The sequence below is a fragment of the Quercus suber genome, unplaced genomic scaffold (assembly GCF_002906115.3).
Source record: "Quercus suber isolate HL8 unplaced genomic scaffold, Cork oak 2.0 scaffold_668, whole genome shotgun sequence".
In the NCBI taxonomy this organism is placed as follows: Eukaryota; Viridiplantae; Streptophyta; class Magnoliopsida; order Fagales; family Fagaceae; genus Quercus; species Quercus suber.
The window spans coordinates 262,163-280,116 of NW_027070109.1; the positions used below are offsets into that span (position 1 = coordinate 262,163).

The 17,954-nt window shown below is 35.3% G+C and overlaps 1 protein-coding gene across 1 annotated transcript in view; it reads right to left on the reverse strand.

Moving 5' to 3' along the window:
- The window catches only part of LOC112012074 (probable cyclic nucleotide-gated ion channel 20, chloroplastic), a 49,275-nt gene extending 32,031 nt beyond the window's left edge, over positions 1-17,244 (reverse strand). Inside the window, exons 1-4 of the mRNA XM_024044436.2 lie at positions 17,057-17,244; positions 14,888-15,410; positions 10,110-10,301; positions 6,990-7,088 (exon numbers count right to left, since the gene is read on the reverse strand). Coding sequence (XP_023900204.2) covers positions 6,990-7,088; positions 10,110-10,301; positions 14,888-15,394 — 798 coding nt within the window. The 5' untranslated portion in view covers positions 15,395-15,410; positions 17,057-17,244. The remainder of the gene's footprint in view (positions 1-6,989; positions 7,089-10,109; positions 10,302-14,887; positions 15,411-17,056) is intronic.
- Positions 17,245-17,954: the final 710 nt, after the last annotated feature.

The following is a 17,954-nucleotide window of genomic DNA, read 5'->3' on the forward strand; positions in this document are numbered from 1 at the left end:
ATATATGAAGATGCATATGTACAAAAATATTCATGGATTTTCTCGGATTCCTAGTATTTGTAATTGTTACCAAGCGCAGGAGCTTTTGTATAGAACTTGTACACCTAAGTCACTCCCTTTAATAAAATCATCTATTCATACATATGTACAATGCCAAGATTTTAAATAGCATTTTAGATAATGGAGAAAAGTGTAACAATCATTGCTTGCTTTCATGTGAATATGAATGAAAAAGCATAACACTGTTTAGTGACTAAATAGATCCACAAAACAATAAAAATTATTTTCAAATCATTTTATCCACTACCTTTTGATTATATTCATTGAATGTGAGAAACTTGAGTGATATACCAATAATAATCATAATAATAACTAATAAATGATAAATAATCATAAATGGCTCAAGGAAATTATAAATTAGGGCTGTGAAATGGCTGCCCAAGCCATTCAGTTTTTATGAGGGCAATGAGTCAGTTCGATTCTGCATTGACACTACTGACTGAATTGGTTTGTTATTGGGTTTTAATTCAAATATATATTGTACATGGCAAACAATTAGCAGCAAGTTCATGGCTATACTAAACCAGTTCAAACTTTCCAAACCCTACTTCCCTTAATTTAATCTTCCCTACTAGGAGCTTTTGTAACAATTGGATGGAGGATGAGGTCGTGGTTTCCAAACCCACCAAATGAATGTGTAGCTTCCCAATAAAAAAAGATAAGAAAAGAAAAACAGGATGGGAAAGCAAACAACCCAAGGGAGTCAATTTCATATCAGAGGCTGTTACGGTTTGGCCAAGAGAACGAAATATTTCAGTAGCGGTTGATAACGGTGCACTGTTTCGGGATTACCACTATTTATATATTTCTTTATATAAATATATGTTTGTATTTACTTATGTAAGTATAAATTTATTAATTTTTACATTTATCAACATAAAATTTAAAATCCACATATTTTATAAGACTAAATACTAGCCTAAGTACACTAATCAATATATTAACTTAAATAACATGTTTTTTAATATTGTTTTTCAATGTTTTAACATTTTTTTTAATTGTACTGACCGAAACACTAATTTTGGCCAAAATGCCTAAAATATCCCCTATATAGGCCAGTACAACCCGATATTTTTTCCAATACATTTTCGAAGAGTACCGATACCTGTTTAATGGCTGGTACGGTATATTTCCTGATGTAGGAAAAAATCTACAAGAAAACTTTTGTTATTTATTAATTTTGGTATTCAATATGTAATTTTTGAATTTTAAGTTTAGGGTTTTATTTTCTTGTTTTTAGGTGTTTTTAATACTTTTTAGATCAAATTTGGTTCCTACTATGGATAAATATTAATTAGGATTTATTCTAGAATATATTTTCTTGTTAGTCAAGTCTTATGGAGCCCTTAAATAGGCCTCCAAGTTTATAAACGTTTTTCGGTATTATTGATAATAATAAAAATTCAAACTTTTGTCTATTGTTTCTCTGGTGGATTCCAAAACCCTTTCTCCTTGTGAATTCAAGGTTATTTTTAGAAGTAAATGTATTTTATTTCTTGTTTTCTAAAAGTAGACATGTTTTGCTTCTTGACGCTTCCGCATCGCGACATCATTTCCCCAGTTTAATCACAACTAACAACTTTTGGCTTGTAAAGACCTCCCTTCATTAAGTGAAGCTTTTGGTAGACTTAGACAAGCCACATTATCTTACTTTAATACTGCTACATTACCTTCCAGTTATAAATCTGCTTTTGCCACTTCTATGGGGAGTGGTAAGGTCCATGGTTTTGAAATTTGAACCAGACCATATGGTCCGACTGGATTAACCGAAAACCGTTCATTAAAGCCGGTTCTTTTAACCATAATAACCAGCCATTACAAGAAAGTCCGTGAACCATGAGAACTGTGGTTGAACCTCCCATTTTTGAAAACCTTAAGCAGTTCTCACAGGTTAGACCATTTGAGATTTTTTTTTTTTTTTTTTTTTGTTACTTACAGCCATTGTTGAAGCTTCAAGCCTTCAACTTCAACCACCCACCATGAGACTATTAGACTTGAGACCACACCGCCATCTTCTTCGTTGTTCCTCTCTCTCTCTCTCTCTCTCTCTGCGTTTTTGCAGATGTTGTATCAGCATTTTTGCCTCTAGAGTATTCTTCTTTAGTATCTGCATTGTTACCCAATTATTCTTGTTGTCAAGCACTTCTTAAATTTTATGGGAACTTGTTCTTTTTTTAACCCATTTTTTAATGGGGGGACAAACCAATGTCCGCCCACTCTTTCTTTTTTTTTTTTTAATTCACAAATGGTTGACTATTCAAATGGGCATAAAAAAGAAAATATTGGATTGTCAATTATGCTCAGAATGTAATACTTTTTATTTGCAGAATTATGTTTGCTTAGAATTTAATATTTTTTATTTGCATTATGAAAGTTATGATATAAAAAATGTATTTGAAATATAGTTCTTTACATTTATTTGGATTATTTTAGTTAATTTTTTCATTTTTACTAATTTAATATATTTATTTATCTTTTAAATAATTATTAAATTAATTATGACGTCATCACGGTTCGACCTCAGTTGAACCTTGGTCCGACCTTAAAAACCTTGAACCTCTCTCCCTTCTCCGGTTCTTTGAACGGTCCAAGTCTAAAAACTATGGTAAGGCCATTGAGGTCTTAAGCAAGGGGTCATACTAAGAATTATAAACTAGAGTGGAGGTCTTGAGCAAGGGCTCATACTGAGAATTATAAACTAGACTTTTGTTGGGAGTAGCATGGCAAACTCTCAGCTCATTAAGCTAGTTTTCAAGCTAAAGAACTAACTTCACAATCACTTCCACCAACACACCAACATCAAGAGTAGTATCAATTCCGGAGGAAGACTATATTCACCTTGTGTCTATACATTCTAATTCTGTTAGGTCTAGCTCTACAGCTACTTTGGCTTAATAAGGTACTTCCACTGCTTGTCTTGCCATTCAGGAACCTTGGGTCATTGACTTAGGTCCTATTAATCATATGACAGGTACTTCAAGTTTACTCTCTGACCTTGAGCACTCTTGTAGTCTTCTCAATGTCACTTTGGCAGGTGGCTCAACCACTAAAGTTTATGGTTTAGGCACTTGAGCACTCTTGTAGTCTCCTCAATGTCACTTGGCAGATGGCTCAACCACTAAAGTTTATGGTTTAGGCACTGCCAATCTAGGTCCTAATCTTTCTCTCTCTTCAATCTTACATATTCTTGACTTTCCTTTTAATCTTTTGCCAATTAGTAAGCTTACTAAATTTCTGAATTACGCTGCCCTTTTTTTATCCACTCATTGTATCTTTCAAGATCTCAAGACAAGGAAGATTCTTGGCAGAGGGCACGAAGCCAGTCGACTCTACTACCTGGATCAGCATTGTTCATCGAGTTTAGTGGCTTCTTACTTGTGTATCTCACCTCTCCAACATCATTGTCGCCTTGGTCAACCCACTCTCTAAAATTTGAAGTGGTTAGTCCATCGTGTCGTCGAGCTTTTGCAATGTGAAGCATGTCAATTGAGTAAGCACCATTGCCTTTTGTCTCTAGGGGTGAAGTCATGTCAGTAGTCCTTTTCATTTATTTCATTCTGATATTTGGGTTCCAAAAAAACTCCCTCATAGTTGTAATTTAAATATTTTGTTAGTTTTGTTGATGATTATTCTAGGGTCACCTATCTTATGAAAGAAATGTCTGAATTTCACCCTATTTTCAAATCATTTTTTATGGAAATAAAGAATCAATTTATTGCTTCACTTCTTATTTTTTTTATATGCTTTTGAATATTTTCATACGCGCGTCATTGCTCTAATATCATACCTCATCCTTGTCCTCCGTTGTTGCTTCTAAGTCTCTACAGGAAACTATGTCCATTCTTGGTTGGAAGGTTATCATGGAAGAAGAAATGTCTGCCTTGTTTCAAAATTCTACTTGGTCTTTAGTTCCTCCTCTAGGGAAAACTACTATTGGCTATCGTTGGGTGTATACTATGAAGTACTTGCCTGATGGTTCTATTGAACATTTGAAGGCTCGCTTGGTTGCCAAAGGGTATACCAAGACTTTTGGTGTCGATTATGCAAAGATATTCTCTCCTGTTGCTAAAATTTTCTATCAAGATTTTAATCTACTTATCTGCTAATCTGGGTTGGCCATTGTTTCAGTTAGACGTTAAAGATGCATTTTTTAATGGTGATTAGAAGGAAGAGTTGTGTATGGAGAAACCACTTCGGTTTGTTGCTCAAGGGGAGTCTGGGAAGGTTTGCAAAATGCATAAAGCCATCTATGCTCTTAAGCAATCTCCCTAGTAAACTTAGTGCAACAATGTTATAGTTTGGATTGCGACATTGCCAATCTAATCACTCTATGGTTTCTAATCACTCTAAAAGAGGAAAGGTTTTTTTTTATAAGTAACAAGTTTATTGATATCAAAAAGGGGAACACCCTAGTATACAAGGAGTGTACAAGGGGTTAAACAATCAAGAACAAAAATTACAAGAATCTAAGAAATCAAGAAAAGAAAAAAAATGATTGGTTCCGCAAAGCAGCCAACCAATCCATTAAAGTTCTAAACAAAAATAGCTTCAAGTCTGATATGGATCTCTCCCTATCTTCAAAGCACCTTCTATTTCTCTTTCTCCATAGACACCACAATAAGCAATGGGAAACAATCAACCAAATATAACCATTAAAAGAGGAAAGGTCATGTTGATAGTGTGTGTAAATGATATTATAATCACAGGTGATGACAAGGACAGTGATGATTTGAAGACATTCCTTCAAAACTCATTTCAAACTATGGACTGGGCAAACTTCATTATTTCTTGGGTATTGAGGTAGCACGATCTAAAAAAGTATTAGTTTATCACAAAGAAAGTATGTGATGGGATATTTTGAAAGAAACTAGCTTTGTTAGGATCTAAAGCAATAGAGACTCCTATGAATCCTAATGCCAAATTGTATAAAGATCAGGGGGAGCTGTTGTCTAATCCTAAGAGATATCGTCGTCTAGTTCGTAAGCTAAATTAGCTCACAATTACTCTCCCTGATATATCATTTGCAGTTGGTGTTATAAGCCAATACATGAAAACTCCACATCTTCCACATTGGGATTTTGGTAAATAGTTATTCAAATTATGAGGTATCTTAAAGCACATCTAGGTTGTGGTCTTTTGAATAAAGCTAACAGTCACCTGCAAGCTATGTTGCTCGGACATGCCAAAAATGGCCAAGTACCCGAGTTGGACACGTATTCGACATAGGTACCAAAAAGACACGGCTACAAAAGTACCCAGCGCGTACCAAAGAAAAAAAAAATTACTTTATTATTCTAGGTACAGGTGGACACGGCCAAGACATGCTAGTTACTTCCTGGACACGGGAGAAGGAAAAAAAAAAAGATCTCACTCCCTCACGCCCTCTCTTTCTAAACCCACAACTTCCTTCAGTCTAGAACCACAATAGTATCACCACCATCACCCCTCTTTTTATTTTTCTTCTCGCATAGGCTGGAACAAGTAGCAATCATCATCTTCTACTTTTTCAGCCAGTTGCTTTTTTTTTGTCAACCTGCACAGACACAATTTTTTGCTAAAAAAATGTTACTTTTTTGTTTTATTTAATGGGGACATAATTGTAAATTTATACTAACTTTGCTTTTCCATCTCTCATTTTGCTTCTCAACCAAACAAATAAATTTTCCATCTCTCTACTTTTCCATCCTCCCAATTAAACACAAATGAGAGAAAACTAAATCTCTTCTATCCTCCCACTTTTCTATCCCCTCTCTATTTTCTATCCTCCTACTTTTTCACTCATCCAACCAAACAGACCCTTATATCTTCTTGTGGGTGTCGACTCCGAGACATAGGTGTGGCAAGATGACAAGATATTTGGGGGGGTGGCCCACGTATTACTTTTTATTTTTTTGCCCTTTCTAGTCTATGGCATTATAAATAATGGTAAAGAAATTGCCTTTTCCTAAGCATTTATATTATTTTATTTTATATTAAATATTTTTAGATTTGTCTTTAAATTAATTGTAGATATTTTTTTTAAAACATTTTATTGCAATTACTTAATTTTAAAACCTAAAAAAAGATAAATATGTCTAAAAATATATAAAACATACCTAAAATAAATATTAATTAATTAATTGTCGTACTCCCATACTCGTATTGTACTCGCACCCGTGTCTATGTCTATGCAACCTAGCCTGCAAGTATAAGCCTTTACTGATGCCAATTGCATAGGATCACTGTTAGCTAGGAAATCCACTACTATATATTGCACTTTTCTGGGAGGAAACTTGATTACTTGGAAGAGTAAGAAACAAATTTTTGCAGATATGTCTAGTACAAAGGCTGAGTATAAAGCCATGGAACACGCCATGCGAACTAATGTAGATCAACCTTACTTGAGGAATTAAAATCTATTTTGAAGGTGCCTATGAGTATGCATTGTGATAATTAAGCAACAATTCACATTGCTTCCAATTTTGTGTTTCATGAGCGAACTAAGCATATAGAAGTAGATTGTCACATTATTCGAGAGGGAGTAGAAAATGGTGTAATTACTACTCTATATGTTTCTACAAGAATCCAAATTGCGGATATGTTTACCAAAGTTTTATATAAAACTCATTTGGATTTATTATGTAAAAAGCTAGAATTGTATGATATATACTCTCCAAAGTTCAAAGCTAGGGGCACAATAATAATACCACTGTACTCTCTTTATACACAAATAATATTTTATGTGTTAGGTTTAAGTTAACAAACCCTAAACACTTTTATAAGTAATAAGTATTCATATATATATATATATAGTAAACAGTTTTTGGGAACAGTTTTGAACACACTCAACTATCCCCTGAGAAGTATCAAATATACAAAGAATCTAAAAATTCTAATCTACTGGTAATCTATGGAATAAAGAGCTAATAAGCATCGATTTGACTTCTCACCTGAAGAAGCATGTGAAATAAGTATACCAGATCAGTCATACTTCTGAAAACCACAATTGTAGTGGTCATGGGCCAGTTAATAATTATACACTTGTTATCCTGCACTCAAAGGATGGGGGAAAGCAAGTAAAGTTTTGCTATAGTTAACCAATATATATATATATATATATTTGGATCAGTAAATGCAAATTTTATTTAGAGAAGAATAAGTACAGCACAACCACAGTACACAGGCAGCGTACAGGGGCTGTTAAAAATCAAATGAAAGTATATAAATCCAAAAATTATAGCATATTAGGGAAAGAATGACAACTTAAGACTGCTATCCAGTCATACAGAGTGCAGAAAAAGAAAAAAAAAAAAAATCTTCATATCTGCAAGACTGCAACCCCTTCAAACATGTGATTATTACACTCTCCAAATAATCCACATAAAACATAATGGAATAGTACCCCAAACATCTGCCATAATATTCCAACCAAAGCCCCCTTTCCAACACTCCAACAAAGCCAAAAACTCTATAGGCATAACCATGCTATTCCAACCAAACCAAACACCATAGACTACAAATCATAGGCAATGGCACAATGTAGTAACAGGTGATCAATAGTCTCACCACTCCTCTAACATAAAGCACCAATCTATCACACACAGCCTCCGCTTACACAAATTATCCATTGTTAGGATTCACCCATTAGCTGCAGTCCCCCCCCCCCCCCCCCCCACACACACACCAAAAAAAAAAAAAAAGCCATCATAGATGGAACCTACACCTTCCAAATACTCTTCCACGGAAAAACTGAAATTCCCTAGAATAGAGAGCTTTGTAAAAAGATTTTACCTCAAGTTACCACTTTTGTCAAGGTCCACTGGACATGATCCTCAGAAAATCCCCAATTTTAACCGAGTATAACAAGTAATGAAGGATTGCAAAATCTCCAATGCCCAATCTTGGCAAGCACGATTAAGCACTACATCCCAAAAAACACCCCCATACTGTATATGTAAATAATCTACCATTATAATCTCTTCGTCTCGAGCTACACAATACAAGTCTGGAAAAGTATACTTAAATCATCACCACACCAGCATTCACACCAAAAACAAATCCCTGAACAACTACCCACTTTGAAAATTGTGCAAAACTATTCCACCCACTCCTGATATGTTTCCCCAAGATACATATGTGAGACCACCCATAGGCAACCCCAAAGTCCACCCACCCCCAAGAACTCCATACTTTTTAATTGTATGCCAAAAGGCCTCTTTTTCATAAGCAAATCTCCAAAGGCATTTCCCTAATAGAGCTTGATTAAATCATACCAAACTATGAAAGCCCAGGCACCCCCCCTGTTGGACAGGCTTGCAAACTGTCTGCCACTTCACCAAATGGAATTTTACACAATCACCCATCCCACAAAGAGAGGTAGTAAGTAGTTAGGCTAGAAAGAATACTCTTAATCAAAGTAAGCTGTCCTTCCTTGGATAGATAGAAGTTCTTCCACCCCGCCAATTTTTTTCCATCTTTTCTAATATCAGATCCCATATAGCCTTGGACATTTTCCCACAGTAGGAGACCCAAATACTTTAAAGGCAAAGTAGAGATCTTACATCCCATCAAACTAGCTAGACGTTCAATCTCATGCACATCCCCTACCAGAACCATCTCTGAATTGCCAAAATTTAAATTTAATCCCGAAACAGCTTCAAAGCAAAGCAATACACATCTCAAATAACCAATCTGTTCATTCTCATCACCACAAAAAATTAAAGTATGTACAAAAGATGAAACACCAGCAAAGGAACATTCTGCCTACCACCAACCAAAATCACGTTAAGTAACCCCCCCCCCCCCCAGTCAACCGCTTTAGATAACAATATACTGAAAGCCTCTACAACTAGGAGAGATAATATCAACCGCTTTAGATAACAGTCTACTGAGAGCCTCTAAACTAGGACAAATAATATTAACCGCTTTAGATAACAGTCTACTCAAAGCCTCTATAACAAGGGCAAATGATAATGGCAACAACAGATCTCTTACCTCAATCCCTGAGAGCTCTCAAAAAATCCACTCAGACCGATATTAATAAGAATAGAGAATTTAACAATAGATATACAAAAAAAGTATCCACTTCTGATTCACGAGAGAATTATTCTGCCCAATCTGCTGAAATGGGAAAACGATCCAATCTCGACATTGACGGCACTTCTTGATTATTAGACCATGTTAAGATCCTCCCTCAAGTGGTAAATCTAGTAAATCCCCTAATCAGAGACAAATTCATAGAAATCCCACATGGCCAGAGTGGTTCTGCCCCTTGTAAGCCTTTCACTAGGAAATCTTACTACATTAAAATCTCCCCCGATACACCATGGAAGTTGCCAACAATTGTGAATGCCAGCCAACTCCCCCATAACATAGCCTGTTTTTGGTCCAAATTGGGACCATACATCCCATAAAACATCCATTCAAAATTCCCCTCTAGACACCTGAATTTACACAATAAGGAAAATAACCCCTTCGCAACATCATTCTTCTACACCACTTTCCTTTCCCAAAGAAGTAAAATGCCCCCGGAAGCCCCTTCCACCTCCAAACAATCCCAATCCACAAATTGACTCCCCAGTAGACTCCAAACCACACAACGGTTAATTACCCTCCATTTTTATCTCCTGTAAGCAAATAATATCCCCCTTCCACATTCTAAGAGCATTCCTCATCCTCAACCTCTTGACTTTTCTGCTGTGAGCTTGGTGACATTGTAGCCCTCCAACCATTCTCGATTACCATGAACAATCTGATACCCTCCTCCTTGAAGCCTGCTTAGGACACCTTCCCAAAAATTTGCCAAAACCCAGTCTTTACCTTTTCTTTATCTTTCCATTGTGACAGGATAAATATTCAAAAGGTTGAGTGCAATGCTTTGGCATTGAAAACATATGTCAGACTTAATGAGATTTGAGAATAATCCCAAAATACTGAAAAATATTGACTTCACGATAATAGATGTTGGACACATGTTAAAAATTTAGAGACGTGATTATAGCCTTATCTCATGCACATGCAAAACTCTTCAAAATGAATTTAACTTTATACTTCAAAGACAAGATCCATACCTTTAGAACATACAGCAAGAAGAAAAATAATGGGTCCACAAAAATTGCCACCAAGCAAGAAATGACAAAAAATTTGTTCCATCTTTGCACAACTTTAGTATGAGGGTTCATGACTCCAGGAATATATTGTTGGAGAAAGGAAAAAGTTCTCCTAGCCCAGCCTTTAGCATCCCCATAGAGAACATTATGGAACTAAAAAAATCAACAACAAAAAAGCATAAGATCATTGGTGTATTTGTACAACATTATTCTGCTTCAAAAAAAAACTATTAAAATAAACAACATGAAAAAGTCATAGGAAAATAATAGTACAACAAAATGACTTTGCAGCCTAGAGAAAGTTTTTCACAGAACAATAACAAAGTGTTTGGATCACAATTTAGAGGACTTTCTTTCTTTTAGAAGCGAGGAAAAAAGAAAACACATAAACTACAATGCAGCTAGAATGAAAAACAGTAAAATTTAAACAAAATATAAAATTAAAAACCCTTATTATTGCTACTAAGAGGAAAACATAACATTAGAATTGCTTTTCCTTGTACATTACCATATCAAAACATAATAACTACAATCAACATGCATGACATCTAACAACACCACCACTAGACAGTAACACTAGTTACCACCAAATCTGCACAAGCCCCGCCCTTTCTGAAACCTACCTTCACTAAAAAGGACTATAATCTCAACCTCCTGCTCTCGTAACCATTGCTACCACTGCCTCCATAACAAAATCACCACCAGCTCTACCAATTGCATTTGACCACTGCCACTGCAACAGCAACAATGTTATCACTGGAGCTGTCAATGCTATCACAGAAAGTATTGCCACTGCCACCGTGACTATTACTATTACAGTCAGTACCAAGCCTAAACAATTTTCTTTCTACAGACAGCATAGCAATCTAGCAAACATTCTTTTTGCATTCAGAACAAAACAAAGCAAAAAAAAAAAAATGCAAAAGCTGACTTTTCTGGTTTTTTGAATTGGACCAGACCAACATAGGTCCCAGTCCTTGGTTGAACTAGTCGAACCAGTCCAGTTTCAAACCATGCTTTGAAACCTTGTCAGTCCAAAAAAAAGTAAGGAAAAGGAAGTGGTGCCTCTACAAAAAAGCAAAGCCTAACATCAGCTCTTTGCAGAAGTTCAATAAGAGCTTTGGTGGCCACATTGTTGTAGTACTATGGGATGCATGAAGTAGCGGTACTAAAGTAGATCTAGCAACAAATATGGCAAAATCGGCAATCAATACTCAAATTGAGCAGATCACCAGAGAGGATGACAATCAAAGGAACCACCTTGCTCAAAATTATGGACCACCACAAATATTTATGGGAAGTAAAAGACCAAGAGCAAAACCTGCCTACGCTTCCTTACAAACACATTCAGATATTTCACAATATAACCACAGTTATCATTCTAGGATCATCCAAAGTTTGGGTTAAGTTATGCCTTTCCTTATATTTGTGTTGGCTTTATTCCATGCCAAATTTGCATGTAATTCTCTATATTCTGACATTTTCTGGGGTGGGGGGGGACCTAGTCAAAGTCAGGCCAAAGCTGCCGAGAGAGTGGTGTCACAACTTGCTCACAACCTGTCCACATCATGGCTGCCCGCAAAAACGCCACGTCGCATAAAGGAGAAAGCTTTCTCAATGTGAGCCACAAAAAGCTCACGACCTAGACATCCCATGAGCAGCTCGCAACTTTGCATCGTGGACAGATTCCAGCAACTTGATCCAATCAACAACCAGCTTAAGAAAAGAACATGCACACCCATCCTCTCATATCTCTACAGATCCAGAAATCGAAAAATCCTAACAGAGATAGAGTGAGATTTTACAGAGCTTCTTGTGCTCAATCTTAGAGAGAAATACCTTCACACATAGAGTGAACCCATAGCTTTTCTCTTCTCTTTCCCTCTCACCATGCCTACACCTTGAAAGGGGTTTTACCATCACTATCTACACCGTATTTGAGTGTTAGAGAGCTGATCAGTATTGGGAATCATTGGAGAGCCCATGTTTAAATCCAAGTTCCACTTGGTGACTAGCGGTTGGTCGTTAAACCGACAAGACTCAATAGAAGAAAGGACTCAGCAAAGTTAGATGCTAGCAGGAGCTTGAAGGGCTCAAGTACTTAGGAAGATATAGGCTTGGAGGGTCTATAGTCAATCTTGTCCTGCATCTATTCTATAGTGGAGTTCCGACTTGGAGGATCAACAGGTTTTTCACCCGGGGGGCTCTGGTTTCCTCTTCAAAAACACTTGCCGGTGCTTTTGTATGGTTTGCTTTTTATTTTCTGCACTTTATATTCCTCTATTCCTTTAGATTGTTTATTGCAAACCATGAATTGCGAATTTGGTTAATCACATATACTCAACTTAATTGGTTAGTTTTGTTAAAAGTGATTTAGCAGTAAAATTTGCAATTGGGGATCTATTCGCACTCTCAGCTTGGACAAAACTCTGAAGGAAAACATGGCATGCAAAATTAAAATTAACAATTTAATGGGATAACCAGATTTCCAAAAGGAAGAACAATTTTATATCCATAGAGCAAGAAAGTAAATTGATTTGATATCTACAATAAAATTCAAGATAAAACTGTTAATCTTCGAGAAGTGTGTAGGGTTAAAATTAATTAATCTAACACAATACATATTATTTGTTAGAATTACCATTATTATTATTTTTTTATTAGCATGTTATTATTTTATATTAGCATATAAGTATTCTTATAATCTTTCCATACCTCCCTAATATAAATATGTGCTAAGGTGAGGAACTGATTAACAAAGCCCCAAACCTTTTCTCAAATATCACTTTCGACTCTTCTTTCTCTCCTTCAAACCTACTACCTCATATTTTACAACTGAGCTTGGTATCAGAGTCTATTGATCCAAGAAAATGGGGTTTCTGACCAAGAAAACTACCTCCTTGCATTGCCCAATGAAGCCAACTAAACCCAGCAAGTGAACCTCAACAATTGGTGTTGTTTTGGTGTCGAGATGACCACAAAGTCACTTGTTAGAGCCAGCTGACTCACTGAGCGAGTGAATCGCGGTCATTGGAGTTATGATTGGTGATTGAACAGTGTAGTTGTGGTCGTCAGCATGAGGAATTTGGTTAAATGTGATCACTGGTGTCATAAGCTTTGTTGGTTGTGGTTGTTGATGATATGAAATGCCGGAGTTATTGGCAATGGGTGGTGTTCGACTTTGATAGCATATTAATCTTCAGGAAGCATGTAGGGTTAAAATTAATTACCATAACACACCACATATTTCAAATTAATTTTAAATACATTCTAAAAATCTTACCCACATACATTACTCATAACAAAAAAATATATAAAGAAGAGGGTTCAACCAGACTGTTACAGAACTGAACAAACATCAAGCATTTTGTTCTTCAACTACAAATGACGTAGGCTTTCCACAAGAGGTTAAGTTGGGGCTTTGATTCCCAATATTTAGAAGCAACATATGCTTTCAAGGGGCCAAGATTTTTTTTTTGACTAATAATAATAATTTAAAATAAAAATAAAATAAACTATAAAACCAACAATGGAGCCAAGGTGGCTGGCAAGAAGTTCCTCCATCAAAATTTAGCAAATCTTGGTCAGCCTGTATATATGCATAACATACAAACCCAATGCATCATCAAATTTGAAATTCACTGGGGCTTTCAGTATATTATCACATTGGCCTATATCTAGTTATGATGAATAGAACATATTCTTTGTTATGTTAATAATCCAGAAAAAGTTTTCTTCTTCCATTAGAGGTTTCAACAATTATCTCTTTCATGCATAATCTAATCTAATTGATGGGAATTTTTTAGTATGTTTTGATGATCATTGATTATTTCTTTTGTGAAAACTAAAGATCATGTAATGATACTTCTGCATTGAACTTAATAATCTCATTACTAAAAACTACAGACGGAATTAGGAGATTTGTACTTGCAAATTTTAGAGCTAAATTCCCTACATCATATATTGGTTTCCTCATGGCAGATGAAGATGAATTTTCATCATCATATTTCCCTTTCTTATATCTGTCTTACATTATCCCCTGCAGACCAAAATCCTTGATCTTCCACTACATGGAAGCTATTTATGATATGCCAAATTGGAAAGCCAGTATAACACGCTTTCTGATTTACATGTACTAAATAAATCTTTTGGCATTACTAAGCTCCAGAATTCATCATAATATATTAAAACAAAATTTTGACCTGGACGGTGCTTAATGTGTGCAAATGACTTACTAGAAGGTTTATCTCTTTTGGGCCCTCAAGTTCTTTATTATGCAAGCATAGAATAAAAGAAAGCTGTAGCTATGCCTAGGAGAATGTAAGTTGAACAATCATCTATAGAAATTTTAAAACACATAAGAGCTGAATGTCAGTTGCAGAGATAGCATTGGACATCTCAAACTCCAACTGAAATTTCTAGATGCTAATAATAGTTGTTGCATAACTAATGAAATTAGGTACAAACATCAACATAGAATCCACAGAAAGACTACATGCTACTATGATACAGAATTAGCCATCAAACTTGAAATCCTTTTTTTCTTCTTCTTTTTTTAAAGACCACCAAACTTGAGATCTGCGCAAGAAGTTAGCACAGAGTGAACTTTTTTGCTATGATGTAGGCATGTGGTTAAGAGTGTGGACTACCAAAGCATATAATACAAGGCAACATAAAATTTCAGCAAACTCAAAGAATAACACAGGAAGAACAACCTTAAGGTTAAGAAAGAAAAACACCTTAGGATCAAATACAAATGAAGCTTTTGAGTTCTTTTGTTGAGCGGCTCTGAAATTGTCATATGTTGGGCAAACTGTGCAATAAGGATCATTGCACACTCCCAACTGCCCAGACCTCAGTAAATGTTCATTTTTGGCTCCATAGTTGTCATTCGGCCAATCATTCTGATCCTTTCCTCTGGAAGAAGGAAACTTTTCTGGCACAGATTCCACTTTTTTATGACCTGTTACACCTTGATTTACCGGAAAAAGGCTTTCGGGTTTACGGCCAATATATAATGGACCACTCATCTGTGTGAATGGAGTCCTTCTTTCACTCCGTAAGGGACCAGTATAGCCCACAAGGTTAGTTTCACCATCATAGGAATCCATTGAGTTCGTAGGAATGGAAATCGATGCACTCCTTGTAGATACAAATCTCTGAAATCGAGAATCCGGATGTTCATCCAAGAACTGTGCATGTGTGTCTAAAAGCATAGGTATATCATCATTTTCAAAACCAGCCATTTCTCATCAACTAGACCTACAAAAGAATGTAAAAGTCAGAATGCATACATGCACATGCTAGTTCTGCAAGTATTGCATAGCTAGAAAAATATTGTCATGCCACCACAAGAAGTATTTGTCCTTTTCATATAGATATTCAGTAACTTGGCACCAATGCGTTTCCAACTAGAAGAAAACAAAACCATATTCGAAGGCTATTTATTCAATCCTCACAATCTAAGTTCTTACTTAAGATATTATAAAATTCTATCTTCTTTGTTTACTCTCAAGTAATGCAATGCAATTTTCAAATTTTGTGTTTCTCTTCTTCAACAATATATCACTCAAATGCTGTATATGCAAGATATTCAGGATAAAATATTTTGCCCTTCAGCCCACTAAGTGTAACAATATTTCAAAGCATCAGGTAGAAACCCCCATATTCTGATAACACATATTAAAGCTCAAATTTGTATATTTATTTTTTCTTTTTGGCGACCTAACTTTTCATTTGTCATAATTAAAAATAAATTAATTATATTTTTAAAATAAATAAATAAATAACACTAAAGAAATGAAAAACATAGATAAAAAAATTGGAGAACAAAACTTATAGTCACAAACAAGGGGTGGTTGATGCATATATGGAAACTAATTATGTGGCATGGGGGTGACACGGCAGCGTGTGCCATGTGGGAAAGGTGGAATGATATGGCACAGCTGAATTTCAGGTGTCAAATGGTTATTGTTACTAAATCCACTTGTGCCAAGTTTGTTGTAGTATTTGAAAACTAGAGGGAAAAATAGTTAAAGGCAAATCCACCTGCTAGATTTAAGGAAGTTGTTTGTGTGCTTTATTAAATCTAGCATGTGATAAATGTGAGTTTTTTTTTTTTTTTTTTTTGAGAAACTGATAAATGTGAATTAGTTATGAATGATGTTATCACTCAAATATTTATACACATCCTATTGTAATTGATAGATTGATTGTTAGTAATTTTCCTCTCTTTCTCTCTCTAGAAAATGCAAGGATTAACAATATTACAATTCATACATGATTATGATTCAACAAACGCACCTGCTCTCCTTGTAAAAGGGAGGATGAGGTTGGGGCTCAAAACCCAGTACAAAAAAATAATAATAAAATAAATTAAAAAAAAAAATGATTTTTTACCGTAATTGAACTATATATCTCTTATTCAACCATTAGAGATTTTAACCCACGAGATCAATTTGACTTAAGCAAATCATTTGCTATTAATACCACAATCAAGTGCGAGAATAAACCTGTTCTAACATCACCCAACATATTAGGCCAATTGTAAATACTAAAAGATTAACAACACACGCTGATAGTGAGCAAAGGACCCAGAAACAACCATTAGCAAGAGTATGTCATGTGGATGTGGTATTCTTCCAAATACAAGATTACCATTGTAAAGTAATAATTAATAAGAATTTTTTTTTTTGGGGGGTATGCATTCTAATAAAACCTCACCAAATTCCATTAGCAATAACCGTGCTTTTGGCATATTGTTCATATTTGTATGTGGTTGTACAATAACAAAGTCTGTAGTCCGATTCCGGAAAAAATAAACAAGTTGAAGACAATTTTACATACCTGTTTTTAAAAAAATAAATAAAAGATCTTTAAGAAAAAAGAAATGAAATTATTTTACATACCTGTTTGAAGAGCTAAATTCCTATTGCTAGGAGGGAGTTTCAAACTCAAAAAGAAAAAAGACAGCAATTAAGCTCTCTCAGTCTCAGACATCTAATAAAATTGAGTTTGGTTGAGAGAGAGACAGAGAGACAGAGGTGACTTTAAAGAGTTTGAAAAGTCAGTCGTTGTCTGAAACCGAGACTGAGAGTGAGAATGAGATTGACAAAAAAGGCAAAGGGTTTACATCATTGGCCCATTTCATTTCATAATTCATTTGATTTGCCACATAATTTTCCATAAAGTAGTTGGTGGTGGGACCACTACGGTACAATTTAAGACGGTGGTTTTTTCTTTTTCTTTTTTTTTTTCTTTTTTCTTTTTGTTTGCTGGGAAGAAAACTTTTATTATTAACAATAGGATAATTTATAAACAAAGCTGGAACCTCCAAAATAAGAAACTGAGGAGAATATCCAAATTAGAGATAGAGCACGGGATATGTTTGTGTCTCAATTATCTTCGATGCATGCAAAAATATACTCTTATTCTTTTTCTTTTTTTAAGTTATGCTTATTTATTAATTATTATTATTATGCGCTAACAAACAACCCGCTGCCTCTGCTCCTGCAGCTTGTTAACACCGTTTCTGCACTTCTCTCCAAAAACTAATGACTCTTCAATGCAATGCAATGCAATGCAAACTCTTGAGGATATAGTTACAGTAGTATTCAAAGCAAGAATGTTACCGAGTCTTGTGCCCAACTTTGAGTGTCATAATCCTTTCGCTCATTCTAAAGTCTTCCCAACAACTTCTGTCTCAAGCAATTCTCTATATGTTGTTTCCCATGGAAATCAAAACGTCAAGTTCTGACTCTGCCTCATCAAGTTTCCTTGGGACAATCCTTTGGGCGGTCTCTTGCT